At 35.6% G+C, this 17,434-nt stretch overlaps 1 protein-coding gene across 3 annotated transcripts in view; it reads left to right on the top strand.

Annotated features, from left to right (window-relative positions):
* Positions 1-17,434, top strand: part of KIF20B (kinesin family member 20B) — a 41,967-nt gene that overhangs the window by 13,239 nt on the left and 11,294 nt on the right. For all 3 annotated transcript variants that reach the window (XM_085324829.1, XM_085324831.1, XM_085324830.1), the window contains exons 13-26: positions 373-512; positions 1,163-1,310; positions 2,314-2,581; positions 4,164-4,225; positions 4,470-4,589; positions 5,509-5,674; positions 9,285-10,497; positions 11,754-11,892; positions 12,147-12,269; positions 12,751-12,811; positions 13,433-13,558; positions 13,830-13,966; positions 15,260-15,415; positions 16,570-16,746. In XM_085324829.1, coding sequence (XP_085180955.1) covers positions 373-512; positions 1,163-1,310; positions 2,314-2,581; positions 4,164-4,225; positions 4,470-4,589; positions 5,509-5,674; positions 9,285-10,497; positions 11,754-11,892; positions 12,147-12,269; positions 12,751-12,811; positions 13,433-13,558; positions 13,830-13,966; positions 15,260-15,415; positions 16,570-16,746 — 3,036 coding nt within the window. The remainder of the gene's footprint in view (positions 1-372; positions 513-1,162; positions 1,311-2,313; positions 2,582-4,163; positions 4,226-4,469; positions 4,590-5,508; positions 5,675-9,284; positions 10,498-11,753; positions 11,893-12,146; positions 12,270-12,750; positions 12,812-13,432; positions 13,559-13,829; positions 13,967-15,259; positions 15,416-16,569; positions 16,747-17,434) is intronic.

Genomic DNA, 17,434 nt, shown 5'->3' on the forward strand with positions numbered 1-17,434 from the left:
AAGGTATAAGGGAGAGACTAGAGGGCTGGAGGCTGTTTGGAAATTTCCTTAATGTCATTCAAGAAATAAGCATTTAAAAGAGTTAAATCCTTTAGAACTGAAACTTATTACAGGATTTCTTGAAATCTTCTTTTAAACTTCTCTGTGCATGCCTATTCTGTRCAGAATTGTAAATGTACCAATGGTACTGTATCAGTACTAAACAACAGATGCTTCGATCTAGTCACGAATGCTGTTCATCAGCTAATAAAAGAAAAACACCCTTCAGATTAGAAGAATAAAGTGTAGTGTTAGTCTTTTCAGGAATGGGGAAAAACTTACTTCTGGGAAACTACTGCTTTATGGAAAAAAAAACACTAATGATAATTCTAGACACTACTGAGTCTTATAGAAGACTTGAAGAACAAACTTATTGCTGAGAGGAAGGATAAGTTACTGCTGGAACTGAAAATCCGGGAAGAAGTGACACAAGAATTTACCCAGTATTTCACACGGCGGGAAATAGATTTCAAGTAAGTTAACTTTAAGGATTTCTAAACCTATAAGGAGTGAGTRGGGGGTGTGTGTGTATATATGTCTGTGTGTGTATGTGTATATACATATATATATATATACACATACACACACATATATATACATACACATACACATATATAATATAAACAATTTAAATCTGTCTCATGGTCAGAATAGACCACACCTTTTTTTTTCTGATAGAGTTGACATTTCTGTTAATATGTCAGTTTCTATCTGGGCTATGAGTTCAGGAATAATCCTCAGTAGGTGGAATCTATAAGCAGTATGTATTCTTGWACTCTTTTTCAGAGTAAGAGCTTTGTTAACCTGCCCACAGAAGGGATAACACTTACAAATTMCTTGGTTGCTGTAGTCATAGTGATACTCTAGATTAGTGTTTTGGCTCAAGAAGTTTATCTACAAACTTTTTCAGTGGTCTACGTAGTCGGTGTGCACACACTTGTCTGCTCCTGTTCTTGAGCAAGACATAATAAAGAAGGGCTGCTACACCAGAACAGAAGTATTATGCTACCATGCTAAAAGTATAGGCAGAACATCTTTACCTATAGGAGGCCTGTTGTGCTAGTGACTTCTTAACATTTCAAACTAGTTGGCTTTTAGCAGATGTTTTTCTTTCCTACTGTAGAGAGTGTCTTTCTCATGAGCGGGAGCGACTTGAAGAAAATTCTGAAAGACGTTTGGAAATCTTTAAGGAACTTGTAAATGGTTATACCAAAAGTCTTGATGAAGAAAAATCAAAGGATCTGCCTTGCAGTGAGCAAGCTTGGCCTCTGGTATTTTATTTCTATTTTGTTCCCAAACATCTGAGCTTTTACTAACCTTCTGTTAAATTAGCCAAAATGCATCTTCTGGCTTTTGAAGGATTATTTCAAGGAATAACATGTTGTGTAATTCTATCCCTAGATAGATACACCAATATCTCACTTAACAGGTGGAAGTATTAAGCCTTATACACAYGTTCTAAATCTGCTGCACCCTCCCATTACCTTCTCTTGTCCTCCAAATTTTTGGAGTGAAACAGTGACAATTACTATATACAAATAAATTGAAAATAACTGCTGTTATGGTATAAATTGAGTTAAGTGCTATCAAACACTATTTAAAGTGTTTGAAATTTGGATTTTTTTTTCTCTCGGTGTGTGGATTGTACTAAAGGATTCCTAGGTGGTTTTCCCTATCCCTGCCCCTCTTAAGGCTGTTTTAGCTACAACTTAAGCAATGAGAATTGTATGTACACTTAAAGCATAACTAGACTCTTAGTTTGAGGCAGGCTCTTATTACTTTGGAAAAAACTTGATTTTAAAAATGACAGGAAAACATTTAAAACTCAATATCTTGCATGCATCTTTGTTCTGCTTCCTATGAGGTTAGCACAGAACTTATTTCATATTTCAAACTTTTATTGATGTATGGAAATATGCATAAGAATATGCATATTCATCTTTCCAAAACTATTCACCTACTATGTCCAGTCTGTTTGCATCAGGAAAGAATACTAGCTTCCATAATTAAGTGGAATGTCTTTGTGGTGATATAGCAGGAAATGTGATAGTGGGTCACTAAATGCTGTGAAAATAAGGTAGCTATTAACTGATAATGGAAATTTGGGTGTAGAAAAGTTGGCAATCAATTAGCRTATGAAATAACAATGAAGAGACTGATGTTAAAACTGTCTTATATGGTTAAACTCATAAGGGTCTTTCAAATTTGCTGTGGAAATAATGGCTATTCTATCATTTGCTATTTCTAAAAAGACAGATATGTATTGTCTTTCAGAACGGAGGATATAGCGTAGTTCCAGACAGCTGCACTGATCTTGAGGGCATTATTGATTCCCTGCAGAATGATGTCATTGATATTAAAAAACAAGCAGAAGCAGCACACAGGTATATCATGTCCCTAGAGGACCCCCAGGAAGCTATAGGTTGGCTTGAGAAACAACTAGGAAAAACTACCAATGAACTAACTAAGACTAAAGAGGAGCTGACAAAGAAAACCACTGAACTCATGAAAACTGAAGAAGAGCTGACAAAGAAAAACAGAGGTGAGTTGAGCATAAAAGTGCTCAGCAGGACGGGGGGGAAAGAAAGACTGAACTGTAGAATAGAAAATACTAGTATTTAATACAATTCAATTAACTGGGAACATTTAAAAAAAAAAAAAAAAGCCCCACTGCCACCTTCGATCAAATTTACATTTACAGTGATGGTAACCAGTTAATCAGTTCTGTGCTGTATCTGATGGACTTTCACTGGTTTTAGTTATTCTGTCTTTAAGACCAAGCTTAAAGCTGTCTTTTAGACTTCCTTTCAGGAAGCTCAGCTTGTGGTATGGGGTGAAATGTCAAGATTAATTCCTGATTTAATGATTATATTAATCTCTGCATTTTTTTTCCTTTCTGCTCTATCCCCTTATTACAAAAAAATCTATTAAGGTTTTTAGGAACACTTACCACTTTCACATCATATTGTGCTTGTGTAGCTGCTTATTACTTTTTTCATAGTCACTCTTTTATGGCTACTCCTTAAACATTTCTGTTTCAGATTAAGTGAATAGGCAGAGGTTAGTGGATCATGGTATGACTGTAGTGTAGAATTGACTTTCACTGATCACTCAAAATAGAGCTGCTGGTCTGGTGCATTTCAGAAACTTTTGAAACATATGCAAAGAATGTTAAATGAACCACAGGAAGTTCTGCCTGACCTTGAGGGGGAATTTCTTCCCTGTGAGAGTGATGGAGCACTGGCACAKGTTGCCCAGAGAGGTTGTGGAGTCTCCTTCTCTGGAGATACTCAAGGCCTGCCTGGATGCAACCCTGTCTACCATGCTCGAGGTGACYYYRCYTGAGCAGGAAGGTTGGACTTAGATGATCTCCAGAGGTCCCTTCCAACCTCAACCATTCTGTGATTCTCAGAAAGGGAGCCTTGAGTTACTAAAAACAAAAAGCAAAAAAACAAYGTTCACCTGCACAATTTGGCTTTCAAAAGTGGTGTGTCTGTATCATCTTGGGAATAGTAAACACAGAAGTTTTTGCTGTGGCTTAGATCAAAACATGGAATRTAACTCAACGTTTGATATGCTCAGATGTGTGCTCTGCTCAAAAGTGACCAATTTCTGATTTATTGAAGATTCTTGGCTTGTCTGCAAGTGTTTGAGAAGAACAGGTAAAGAAATTGCTGTTTTCAAGAAAACATGAGCAAGAATTGGCTTTGCAAGTGTGTACTTCAGTTGTGTTCTAGTGCAGGCTTGCAAAGTCTTTAGAGATGGGGGAAACAATGGTTGGATTCACTCAACAAAAGTAGTGCRTATGTAAGACTTGTTACTTAGTTGCATTTTAAATAAACAGAAATAGTCTTGGTCTACTGGAAGATGGCAGAAAAGAATTCCAATTCTGAATGTCTTGTTAGCATTTCTAGTGTAAAATCTAGAGCACTGAGCTGTTGGCAGCAAGTCTGCATATAACGTAATCTGTTTAGTGTTTCCTAAACAATTTTTGAAGTGTCCTACAAGTAGAAGCCAACACAAAAACAAATGATCATCAAATGCCAGAAGATTCAGAGAAATTAGTWATTAGGAAAACTATGTGCTGGCTTTATATTTGATGAAGATCTCTGTTCCTATTACAGAGTTTGAAATGCAGATGACTAAATTGAATGAGTCTGCTGAGCAACTTAAAGAAGCAACTGAGGTAAGTTGTTGTGGGGTGCATGTGTGGGGTTTCTTTGCTTGCTTGTTTTCCTTCCCCTCAGAAAAGCTCTGCAAAATCCTCGCTTGTTTTAATTCATACACAGTTCCAGTACCTTAAATGATGATATGCTTTTAGCTTGTTCATATCAGCTTAGTTTAACTGACCTTGCTTCTAACCACGTGACATAGTTCAACTTAATTCAGTCAGCTTCTGAAGTAGTGTTTTTCTACTCTTTATCTCCAAGAAAATGAATACACAGAATAAAAGGATTAAAGAGCTAATGGACATTGTGGAGCAAAAAGATGATGTTATTACAAGACTACAAGATYTGATATCACATTTAGAAGCAACTGTGAAAGACTATGTAAGTCTTAACTATATCAATTTTCTTTATACAACACTCCCCACCACCACCACCACCTCTCACAGTCTGTGCTTGCAGTGGAATTAACTGCTTTGGAAAGTTGACACTTTCTGTAAGTTATGGATATTTCCATTAAATGATAACAGGTAAGTTGGCATTGAAACCAAAGTTATGGTGAGAAGAGGGGAGGGGAAAAGATGAGCCTTCTAGAAGCAGGGATCTGCAGATATTCTGAAGAGCCACTCTAAAGAATAAGCTCAGAGTAGGGGGATTTAAATAACTGGGCAAGAGAAAGTATCACTGGCATTGCTGCAGCAAGAGGTTAAGTCTGAATAAAGTTAGAAAGGTGAATGATGTAGGAAAGACTGATTGTGTGAAGTGGCAACAAGAGTTGYGTGGGGTTTTGGATTTTCTATGTGGTTTCCCCTGCCCCCAACCAGAGGAAGAGCAGTAGTACAAAATGCGCTGGGTAGGTTCTGAAGTAAAAGTGGATGACTGGTGTAYCTCTGCTTTTGATATGACTAAATCTTTAACTGGCTACTATATGGGTAGCTACTGAACATCTAAAAGCTAACTTGGCCTAATGTATGTAGATTAAAAAAAAAGAGAGAAAGAAATGAGGTGTTGACTCCTGAGGCCTGATGTCAAGTAGCCTGAAACTACTAAGTGTTCAGAGAACACTTAAGGTGAATTTCATTTTATAATCTAATCCATTTATTTTTCCTATGTAAAGCTAAGGCCTTGATCCTCTTTTATAATGTCCCACTCCCTCCTGTTGCTCCACAGCAATTTAGCATGCTTGTAGTATGAGTGCTTTAAGGGTGGTAATAGGTGGCAGTCATCACACCTTTTATACTGTTCCTTCCAAGAGCAAGATTCCAACACTCACTGTGTAAAAACTGATCTTTCTTTAACACAGGACAACACTGTAACTGCCATTAAAAGAAAACTGGCAGAGGAGAACTCTAAGAAAGTAACTGAATGCTCCCAGCTCCAGGAATGTGAGGAAACTGTGTTGGAAATAGGAAGAAAACGTTGCTTTGAAAATAAGCCTACTGTGGAAGAAGAGCCACCTACAAAGAAAGGTACAATTTCTACAGTCACTGAACAGGGAATCTTCCAAAACTTGATTCCTGTTCCAGAACAGAAGCAAAAAGCTGTGAAGCGTAAACTTTACCGTATGAGGAGAAAATCTACTATGTTAAACTGTAAATGGAAGTAACTTATGTAAATATCTGTTTTGCAGAAGGTCCATTCCTGTTTAGTCCTAAGCACTTAAAATAAAATCAATTTTTAGATACTGCTTCCTTTCTGYTGCTTTTCCTTATCTGCTGATGTACTTGCAAACTTAGCTGTAGTTCTCAAGGTTTTGTGTAACAGTAGTTTTTGTACTACACTTGCTGCTGTTAGTCTTCTGGGAGGTAGCATTGCCTGCTCAGTGCTTTAAAAATGTTGAAGGAAGTATCAAAGGTGTCTGAATTGTTCAGTCATACAGTATGTGCTATAGAACTTCATATTTCATTCTCTAACAACAGTGACACATCAACTCTGGCCAAGGTGATGGTGCTGGCAAAGAAAAAAGACTTTGCACCTGAGTGAAAGTAAAACTTAAGTTCACATATAGCATGTTCTTTCACAGCTCTGTCACGTCTGCACTTCCTGTCCTCATGCTTTTCTTGCTTTATCTGTGAGCTTACCTGTCTTGTCAGAAGGGAATAAATATAGAATCTGGAGTTACGGATCTTTGAGGATAAGGGACAAAACTTTAATGAATTTAAAAAAAAAAAAAAAAAAAAGCAGAGTCTTTATCAGTGAGACTTGTGCAAAATACTATTTTGCAATGTCTGCCAGCCTCTAACTTGACCTGTGAATGTAGATGGACTTCAGTTCTTCATAGAACTAAGGAGAGGATGAGTGAAAGGAGAACTGGACATCTTTCCCTCCCTCACTTTTTTATTACTGCAAAATAAAAGGRAATAGGAAAATCTCCTAGGCCTTACTTGGATGAGAATGGGAATAGGAAAGGAGATCTGCTTAGAAATAAGAAGCAGACAGCCCCTTTATAAAGCAAGATGTTGTATTACTTTCACATGATCACAGAAAACTGAGGTTGTAGATGATGAATAAGCTGAATGCAGAACTGTTGTTCACCAAATCCTGCCATGCAAAAGCTAGAGGGCACTCTAACATTGGTTTAAAATGTGTAAAAGAACACTTCGCAGTGAACTTCTGATATTTGCTGCCCTAGGAGGCAGGGAAAGTAGACAGTTCTCAGCAGATCTGAAGAATAAGACAGATGAACAGCCAGCAGGTTCATAGAGGCTTTATCCTGGTCCTTCCAGTATCTAATATTCTTCCAACATTCCTATTTTTTGTGATGAAATGTCTGTAGGAAGTGAGTGGGCTTGTGTCTTGTCCAACAGTGGCTAAGGGAGGTAAAATACTGGGGTAGGGCTAACAAGTAGTGTGACCAAAGAGGCACATCTGATGTATTTCAACAAGCATCTGATGTAGACCTACTTGGGAGAAACTTCTGTGTCCATATCAGGCATGGCTTTGATTTGCCTCTTAACATTTTTGATTGGAATGAATATGGGATCCTAGCATTAACATTTATACAGGTGGTAGCATCAAATGATTAAGGAACAAAAAAATGAAGCTGATGGTAGACTCTTRGATATATTAGATAGTAGTGAATTTGCTATGATCTTGTGCCTGAAGCCAATTTAAAGAAAAAGTCAGAAGTGATAGCTACCCTTTTTTAATTCCTTGTTCGATTAAAAAGCTAACACTACCACTAGATGTCAGCATTGAGGTTCTTCTATTGGGAAGGACAGGCTATCTAGCGAAGTTAGACATCTGTTTCTCTTATCCGTGGGTTTTGAAAGCATGAGGTGTCAGACTTTGAAACCTCATTGTTAGATGTTCCATAATGGTGAAACTTATTCTGTAACAAATGTTTGCTTACACTTAACTGTTCTTGTTTTAAATGTACGTGACACAGCGGAACRAAAAACATAGCTACATCTCAATGGCTCCTTCTTAGAATTTAGATATACCAGTGGCCCATAGGCCAAGACTGTTTAGAGAGGAAAATAACTCATCTGGGCCTGAGGCTAATGTTTTTATACTCTTGAAGTTAGGTTTGGCCTGCCATGTTCTGGGTCAGGTTCCTTCTGTTTATTCCTTAAGACTTTCTGCATAAAAAGTTTCAGGACTAAATGTCATGTGTCTTGCAGTATGCTTATCCTGCTTTACTGCATGATTGTCAGTACAAAGTATCTAAATGTCTTCTAAATGTTCTTACAAATAATTTTTCCAGCTATGGATGTTCTAGCTAGGTTCTGGTACTTTTTTTTTTTTTTTTAAGTGATCTAAGGTGGGAAAAGAAAAAAAAAATCCTAAGAGACCTTATCTTTTCTCTTTACAGTCTATTTTAAAAGTCTAATACAAGGAATATATAGTGTTTGTTTTCTTGGGGTTATGGGACTAGATTTTCACAGAAAACTGTCTCCTAATCTGAAGTTGTTAGTTTTGTGATTTGGAAACTTGGTTTTATTCTGTAAATATTGCCTTCATTTATAAAGCTGTCACTGTCTGACCCAAAGAACCATTTAATAGGTTCAATTAGAACAACAGAAAACACAGTGGGGGAGAAACAGAGAATCCTGTGGAACTTGAGCACTTTAAAAACAACAAAAAAACTTGAATTAAGAGCAAAAACACTATTGCTCGCTCTTTTTTTTTTTTTTTTTTTTTTTTTTTAATCAGTAATCATTGACTATTTGTGAAATGTTGGCTGTTGCCACGCAGCACACTTCTGTGTGCTCAGTGCTGGTTACAGGAGGGGACTACTAAGTTCTGCCTTACTGTAATTATATTACTCTATCTCCCCAAAATACATAGCTGTAATAGCCTTACCATTAGATTTCTCTTTAATCCTAAGACATAGCATGCATGTTACTGAGGGAACACTCTTAGATTCTGAAGCTTTGTTGTTGTAGTGAAGAGTTGCTCACTATCTGGGAAAATCGATCTGAAGCTAAAAAAGTATTTATAGGAATTTGAGCTTGTATTGCAATTTTTTAGTTATTTCTAGGAGCRTTTTATATCCAATATTAAGAGGAGACGGAAATAACCAAAACCCAATTAAAAAGGGAAGGAGCCAAGTATAAAGTGAAGTTTTGCTGTATTAAAGAAAAGGAAAACAAAAACTAATGAAAGATGATCTTGCATATGAAAACTTTTCAAACAAATTTCCCTTTCCTCACCCATTAAATGTAGAATGAATGGTAACAGTAGATGAAAAGGAATAAGATTAAACCAGTGAGGGCAGAAAATTGATGGAACTGTAGACATAATCTAGCACATGAGTGTTACTACATAATGGTTTAAGGAAAAAAAAAAAAAAAAAAAAAAAAAGCTGTGTTTTCCACCAGCAATCCAATGTGAAAAGCTTGAACGGAGCCATAGCAAAATATTCTTTGAGGTTACTGAAAGCCGTTCGCTACAAACTACGTCTGAAATCTCAGAGGCGTTTCCTACTCTGTTCAGAGAGCTTTAATGCCTTTATGATACTATATGATGTGAGGGTTTAGCTTCTGAAGTGTGACTATATTCTGCATAACACCAAATAGTAATTATTAATAGAATCTATGGTATTGACTTAACYAACCTGAGCTGTATCTTTTTTAGGAGCTATCAAGGAATGTTGGGAAGATGATTTGCTAGAGCAAGAAAGAACTGAATACATAAAACAAAATACTTCTAAGAACAATGCAGAAATACTAGCATTGAAGGGAAGAACTGAAACCTTAGAATCTCAGTTAGCTGCACTTAAAGAACAACTTGGAAGAGAACAGATTGAGAAAGAACAATTTATCAGACAGATAACAAACTTGCGCTTTGAGCACTCCACCTCTGAAGAAAAAGCATCTGGCCTGAGTGAAGAACTTCGGCAGTGTCAAGTTAACTATCAGGAAATTGTTTCTGAATTGAAGAAACAGAAAACGATAAATAAGGAACAAGAAGAAAAGATTATTCTATTGAATAAGGAAGTAGAATATGCTAACCAAAATATAATGGATAAAGTGTCACAAATAAAAACAATGCAGTCCAAAATAGATGATTTATGTAAGTGTCACTTAGAGTCTCATGCTATGGATGTTGATTTGGTTAACCTAACGGATCTCTTAGATTCTCAAAGAGATGAACCAGAGCGATCTCAAGTTGGCCCTTTATGTGTGCAGTCCCAAGCTGCTTCTACAGAAAATTTGAGACGGGACAGCTCCTTTCGTTGCAGTGTTGAAAGCATTTGGGAAGAATGCAAAAAAATTATTAAGGCTTCCTCACAAAAAAGTCAACAGATTCAAGAACTACTTCAACAAGTTGAAAACTTAAACAAGAGACTTATTGACAGTGAAAATGATAATAATCAACTAAAACTAAAATTAAGTGAGCTTACAAATCAAAGTAGTCTGTCCATAAAGGAAGAAGAACTTATGAATCAACTACAAGAGAAAATCCAAAAGAAAACTCAGGATTCAGAAAAATGGGCTGCTGAAGGTCATAGAGCAGTTGCACGGTTTGAAGAGGAAGTTACCAGCTACAAAGAAAAAATAAAAGAACTTGAATGTCTCCTGGAGGTATTTAGAACTAAAGATGACAGCAGAGCAAAGTTAGAAGAAGTACTTAAGGAAAAAGAATCTATTATTTTACGTCTAGAAAGTACTACAGTAGTCCTGCAAAAGGAATGTGATAATTCAGAAAGAAAATTGAAAGAACTAAATGATCAAGAAGCAAATCTGAAGGAGCAAGTTTTGCAGTTGAAGAACAACTTGGAGAAGATGAAACATTCTCTTCAGGAAAAAGAGAAAAATTATAAGGAGAAAGTACAATCTATAGAACTGTAAGTAAATACTGAGATAACTCATAATCCTTTGAGAATGGACCCAAGATAAAACTACTTTCTGTGARCATGGCTTTCATATAACACTTGCGTGTTTATCAATGTTATCTAAACTATTTCTTAAAGAAGTTCTGATACATTCCTTGAAATTTATWTATTCTACTTGCTTTTTTCTTTCCCCCTCCCATCTATTTGTATTGGCCTTCAGAAATATAGGTTTAAAKTATGTGCAACCATTTTAGGGATTAGTGCTAGTAAGTAAATGAAAGTAAATGATTGTTTGGTAGTCGCTATTCATGTAAACAGTCTGTTATAAGGACTTGAAAAGATGGTAGGAGTAGGAAGGTAGAATTACCACCAGCCCCTTTTTCTGAAATCTTAAAAAAAAAAAAAAAAAAAAAGAGATTAGATGTATCAGAGATTATATTATAGAGAAATTGCAGTCACACAGAAGTAATCTTAAGATGTTATGTAGCCCTTCYCCTTTTTAGGGTTTCTTTAATAYCCTATCCATCCAGGGATCTACATACCCTCCGAAGTACAGTTTAACATGAAGGTCTGGGAATTCAACACCCTGGGCTTCTATAGCTTTGGAAGATTTTCCTCTTATGAGACCTAGGGCAAAATCTGATTCTGTTTTGTATCATGTCAGTTATAAAAGCTACAAAACACACTTACATAGTTTTAAAGTAAAAATCTAAGATATCTTGCTTCCTTTAAATATATATACATATATATACATATGTGTGTGTGTGCGCATATAGGTATGTACATATGTAATATGGCTTTTATTTAAAAGTAAACCTATCGAACTTGATTACTTTTTGGTGCTTGCAWCTGAGAGCAGTATTAGTTGCAGTGTTGTGATTCTCTTATTTTTCTRTCTTTTTTGACTTGTACAGAGTCTGATAGGATGTAGCTATCCAATTTAAATCTACTTGATACTAGCTTTGTTACCCTGTTTATCTTGGATGGCTTTTGTATTCTGTTTTTTTCTTTGTTTTGGTTTTGTGTTTTGATTGTAGTGGTTGGAAGTGAAACAGAGTGGTTTGTTATTTCAAGATCTTATTATGAGAAGTTCAAATCTGAAAAATAATAGAAACTTGGTCATAGATCTGAGAGACTGACTTATTTACAAATAAAAATCAGTAGTCTAAGTTTGTGTTAATCTGTATATACTGTTCGTTTCTGAGATGCATACCATTGTTATGTTATTTATATTATTTATTTTATATCTCCTTATTTTCTAATACAAGGCTAAATAAAGAGCTCTCTGAGAGTTCTACCCTCATACAGAGTCTGAAAAAAGATCTCCAGAGGAAAGATGAAGAATATACAGACTTGAAAGAGAAGTTTTCTGATGCCAAGAAACAAATTCAGCAAGTACAAAAAGAGGTTTGTAACTATAAACTATGTGTTTGTTTTTCTGCCAAGTATACTACTTTATTTGATGGTGAAGTCCTTTCCCTTAAAAAGGATGTGCAATAGAGAGCTTAYAGCCTCTTAAATTGGCTAAAATTTTTATACACTTACGACAATTTAAACATTTGAATTCAAATGTTTAGGTTATTTAGATAGCTTAAAGAGACTCTAAATGCTTTATGGTTAGCTGTAAGCTGCCTTTGTTATTTTTATGGGCTCTGTTGCAGGTGTGCACAATGCGTTCAGAGGAGAAATCCCTGCGGAACAAAGTTAATGAGCTTGAGAAAGTTAAAAACCAGCTTGGTGAAGAGTTAGATATCAAACAGCGCACAATCCAGCAGCTTAAAAAGGTATTAAAAAAAATTATTTGCTTTTCTTTTTTTATATCTAATCTATTAGTGAGGTAAGAAATTTTCCAAGGATCTAGAGGAAGCCTACAAAGATTGGAATAAATTAAGACTAGCAGATAGAAATGAATTGTCATAGGTAAAGATGTTGAAAGAACTTCTCATTGCAGAAATTTGTCAAATTACTTTAAATAGAACAATTAGTCTACTAAATACAGACTTTATATGTTCTGATTCTGATCTGAAGTATCTGAATATGTTGAAAAATCTCACTCTGCACCTTTTTCTTAGCTGGTGAGATTTTAACTGCTCCTTTATAGTGAATATAGAAAATATATTTATTCCAGATTTTGTCTCAAGTGTTTTGCTTATTATTTACTAAAACTCAGAATGAAAAGCTTTCCAGACTGCTACTGATTTCTAGCACGTGTACTTGTTTTTTTCCATATATTTTCTCTAAATTTGTTTTCAATGTGATGTTTAGGAGCAGCTGAGTAATAAGAAGCTGGAAGAACTCTCCATACAGTATGAGAAATTATGTAAAGGTCAGCAAGAGCCATTATTATTCTATTCTTATTGGGCAATATAATAAGTTATCATGTTATTAACCAAGCTGATGAATCCTGTAGTATTTGTTTTTAAATGTTAGTCAGGAAAACTCCCATTTGGACATCAAAATGTTAGTCAGGAACCAGATGTTTATTAACAGTTGTCAGATGTGCTTGAAGGCAAAGGAACAGACTCAGATTAAGAAATAAAAGTACCAATGGGAGTGTGAATTTTCTTTATCAATATCTTAAATCTTTTTAAGATATTATTTAGGCAGGAGATACCATTTTCAAATATTGAAACATGAATCAGTACAGTGATGGTACCTCTCCAAACTTGAGAGAGATAGATATAGTAGTTGAGCAATGGTGATTTTTTCAGGTAACGCAAGCAATGGTGTGACCTATAGTGACACCGAAACTCTCAACTAAGTCATGTTGATAAGAACCACTAAAGAATTTTGGATAAAGGTATTTAAATAGAGATGCTCTATTTCTTTCTAATAGTGCTTTTGATCAAGGCAGCGGGGCAGAATTTCTGTAATGAGGGCACTTCGGGAGAGAATGGTGGGAACTAAGAGAAGAAGGCTTAATTGTAAATCATTTTCAAATATTCAGATCTTTGTGCAAAAGAAAAAATAATTGAAGATATGCGGATGACATTAGAAGAACAAGAACAGACTCAGATTGAACAAGATCAAGTGCTTGAAGCCAAATTAGAAGAGACCAACAGATTAGTTTCAGGTAAACTATTCTATGTCAAGGGAACAGGGAGGCAAAATCGTGATTTTAATATATTGTATTTTGCTGCAAACTATACTTGAAAATTCTATTTTTAATTATTGACTGCTATTTCAGCATTAATTTTTGTCGTACATCAATTAATTTCTAATAGTTTTATTTCTGCTGTCCCTTTGTGGTTGTAGTGATAAATCCAAGTGATCTTAGTAGAAGGATATGAGTGTGTATGTGTGTRTTTGAAACTATACACTATCTCATCTTGTAAATTGTCTAGAATTGGAAGAGTGGAAGCAAAAATATGGAGAGCTGAAGAACCAGAGCAGTAGTGCCTGGCAGCAAAAGGTACATAAAGAGGAGAAAAATATAAATGCAAGTGCTGAGGAATCAATAAAGCTACAAGAAAAACTGAAGGTAAAACATGGTAACTTAATTCTTGCTTAGTTTAAAGCTATAACTCATTTAAGAGGAGACTAAATCCAAATACTTYGTTTCGGCCGTTATATCCAAGAGCTAGGGCATGATATGAAACACTCACGTTGTGCAGCTTAAAAGCTGCTGTGCAGCAAGATCTGAATGCAGCATCACTGGTAATATATGAGGAGTTACATCACTGATATCTCCTTATATAATGTAGAAAGCATCCTCCTTTATGTAAATGTGGACAGTGCTGCCATGGCTGGGCTCCCCTGTACAGTTGTCTTAACCAATTCTATTCTTTTTTCATTAAAGTACAAATCTGTTATTGAGGTTTCCTGTGTGATTATASACAGGCTACATACATTCTGTTATTTTTTTGTGCTTCTGTCTTCCTTTATAACTTCATAATGTTTCTAATGACTTAAGCTAATGCAATCCTTCAAATAGAGGGGCAAACTGCATAATATTCATTGTTTCAYGGTATACCTATGTAATAAATGTATGATATACTTGCGCAATTTGTTTGTGCAATATATGCAAGAAAGGAACACTTACACAAAACAATTGTAACTTCAGAAGATGTCTCTGACAAATCTGTTTTCAGTCAGATGCCTGAGCAAATAAATTAAATTCTCTCAACATCATGGGCTTACTTTTTGACCTGGAAGTCCTCCCTCTTGGGTTGAGGTGCTACCTCTAATTCTCCTTAGGTAAAAGTAGCTTTTTCCAAGCAGCCTCTGAGGTTTCATCTGTCTTACGTGGGAGCAAATCTAACAAAAGGTTTGACTGGTGAAAGTGGCAAGGGATAAAAGGAGGCAAAGCTGCTGTGGCTTGAAGTGACRTTCTGTGAGGTATACGCTGTCTCTGCCTATCATTCAAATTGTACTGCATGTTTTGCCTTTTAGTACTGAGGTAGAAATAAGTTTTCTAACATATCCTATAATGCAGCATAAAAGATTATGAATTTGCAAGTTAGGACGTTCTTTTTATCATTACTTTTGGTGTAACTTTCATAGTGCTTATAATATATCCAAAGCAATTTTTTAGAAAAAAAATCTATTCCATTAAGTCACTTTAGTCTGAATAAAAAGTGCTTAAAACCGTTAGCTTTTTTAATAGACAGAGAAGAATAAATGAAATCTTAATATTTGCACTTACGAATATGCTGGAATAAAACTGGGCTAGTATTTCCTCTATCTTTTTGAAACAAGTTAATTTAATCCAGCTTTTAAGACTTCTCTTGCTTAATATCTACCTCTAGTTTTATTTCTGGTTTCTTTAAAATAGGAGTGTGAGGAAAAGTATCAAACTGATAGGAAGAAGTGGCTTGAGGAAAAAATGGGACTCATAAGTCAAGTAAAAGAAGCTGAGAGTCATCGCAACAGAGAAATGAGAAAATTTGCTGAAGACAGAGAACGTCATGTAAAGCAACAAGCAGAAATTGTGAGCAGTAGTTGATGGTGGCTTCTGCGGTACTCTTAAGGGAGGTCTCGGGGAAGTCCTGTTGTCCGAGTCTAGTGTAGAGCAAGTCTCATGTCAAGTGGTAACTAATAGTATGGGTACTTGAGACTAACTGGCATTTGTCAAAGCCAAAATTCCCCTCATTTTCTCTCATGAGAAAGCCCATATGATCTGCTCAGTATGGAAAATAAAACAATAAGGGTCACAAAATGCAAAAGCATAGTCCATAATAGAAAGTAACATGTCTCTTTTTCTGTAGGAATCTTTCCTTTCTATCCCATCACCTCACTAGGAATTTCTGAAACCTCATCGTGTGTGTAAAATACCAGTAAGGAACATACACTATTTAATGAAGCTAAGAAAATATTCTTTTAAGAAACAAATCTTTTGGCTTTTCTAGAAATAAAAAAGACTATAACTAGAAAACTTCTAAAAATAAAAGCCTTATATTATAAAAATATAAAAGCCTTTTCTTCTTCTAAGAGAAGAGAAAAAGCAAACAGAARTTGGCAAAAAGACTCAGCTTTTCTCCATATATTTAGTAAGAATACTTGGTCAAAATGCCACTGATTTTTTGGTCTCGCATCACTTGCAAAGTAGTGTAAACAAATCTAATAGCAAGGTGGATAGCTTGCCTTCACAGGACTTTTGTGTCATAGCTTAACATCTTAAACACGTGAAATTGTTTTATGAATCTATACAATCTCCAAAACAGTATGTGCACCTAGAAATAGTTGGCAATGAACTTCTGGATCTTCAGTACAGGGGAATGTGAGTACTATTATTGCTTCGTCTCTGACTTTGCCAGACATTTTGTTAGCCACAGAATTGTAAAGCAAGCACAYGGATGTGGAAGCTCTTGCCAAAAATTCTGCGCTTTTCAAAGCRTTTAATATAGATGCAGATTTGTTACATGAGGCTTGATATACTCTCGCATGTTCTTGGTGAAATTAGGTTTCTAATTTTCCCCTCTGAAAYGACATAGAGTCTACATGGGCTTTAATTTTTCAAGCTTACTAGTGCCTTTTATAAAGCTATAATATAATACTAACCATATAAAACCAAACAGTAAGGACAGTTCAGATAAGTATGTAGGGAAGGGGTGTTCAGTTCTAACCTATGTTTTCCTCATTTAGGAAAGACTTACTGCACAGCTGGTAGAAAAGGACAGCAACCTTCAAAAGTGGCGTGAAGAAAGAGATAAATTAGTAGAAGCTTTGGAAATACAGCTCAGGACTCTTGCTTCTAGCACCACCCAAAAGGATAAAGAAATAGCAGAACTGAAACAGGCTGCATTAAAGGATTTGGGAAAGGTCAGCTTTGATTTTGTTGTTGCTGTTTTGTTGTTGTTTTTTTGTTATCTATTAATGCTGCAAAACACTATTCTTATTTTGGCTGCATTTGTTTTGTTCTTAAACACTGTCACGCTGAAAATACTTGCAGCTTATTTTAAAAAAGAAAAACCTTACTTATGTTCTTTTGAACTTGAATTTGTAGTAGTGACTGATGTTCCAAAATATTTCRTTGTTCAAATAACACTTGACATCTATTTGGTTCTTTGATTGCAAAGTTGGATGTGGAGTCCTAAACTGACTTTATTTTGTAGTTCCCAGAGCTACTTTGCCCCTAAGCTAGATCAAATCCTCAGTAAGAAATTTTCTCTGAGATTTCTTTGAGTGTTTCAGGGCTAGCAGTCAGTGATATGAGAAGACAGATGGGGAAGAGAGGAAAGAAATTAAGATGGGGGAGGGGAATTTCAGGAGTTATGTGTTTGTTTTAATGTCATGATTTTTGCCAGGATTGGTAATATAAGTACTAGAGTTAAGGCTTCAAAAGCTGAACAGAAGACTGAAGTTAGTTACTGTTGTTTTGGATTCAGCTTCTTTGGGGACAGATATCATAATATAAACAACCAGAAGAGTTTGCTGCCTTTTTCACTACACCAAGTATGAACAAATTGGAGGAGAACTTGTTATTGCTTGAGGAAGAAGATGATGGACG

This window comes from Rhea americana, unplaced genomic scaffold (genome assembly GCF_003343005.1).
Source record: "Rhea americana isolate MKP2758 unplaced genomic scaffold, rheAme1 scaffold_93, whole genome shotgun sequence".
In the NCBI taxonomy this organism is placed as follows: Eukaryota; Metazoa; Chordata; class Aves; order Rheiformes; family Rheidae; genus Rhea; species Rhea americana.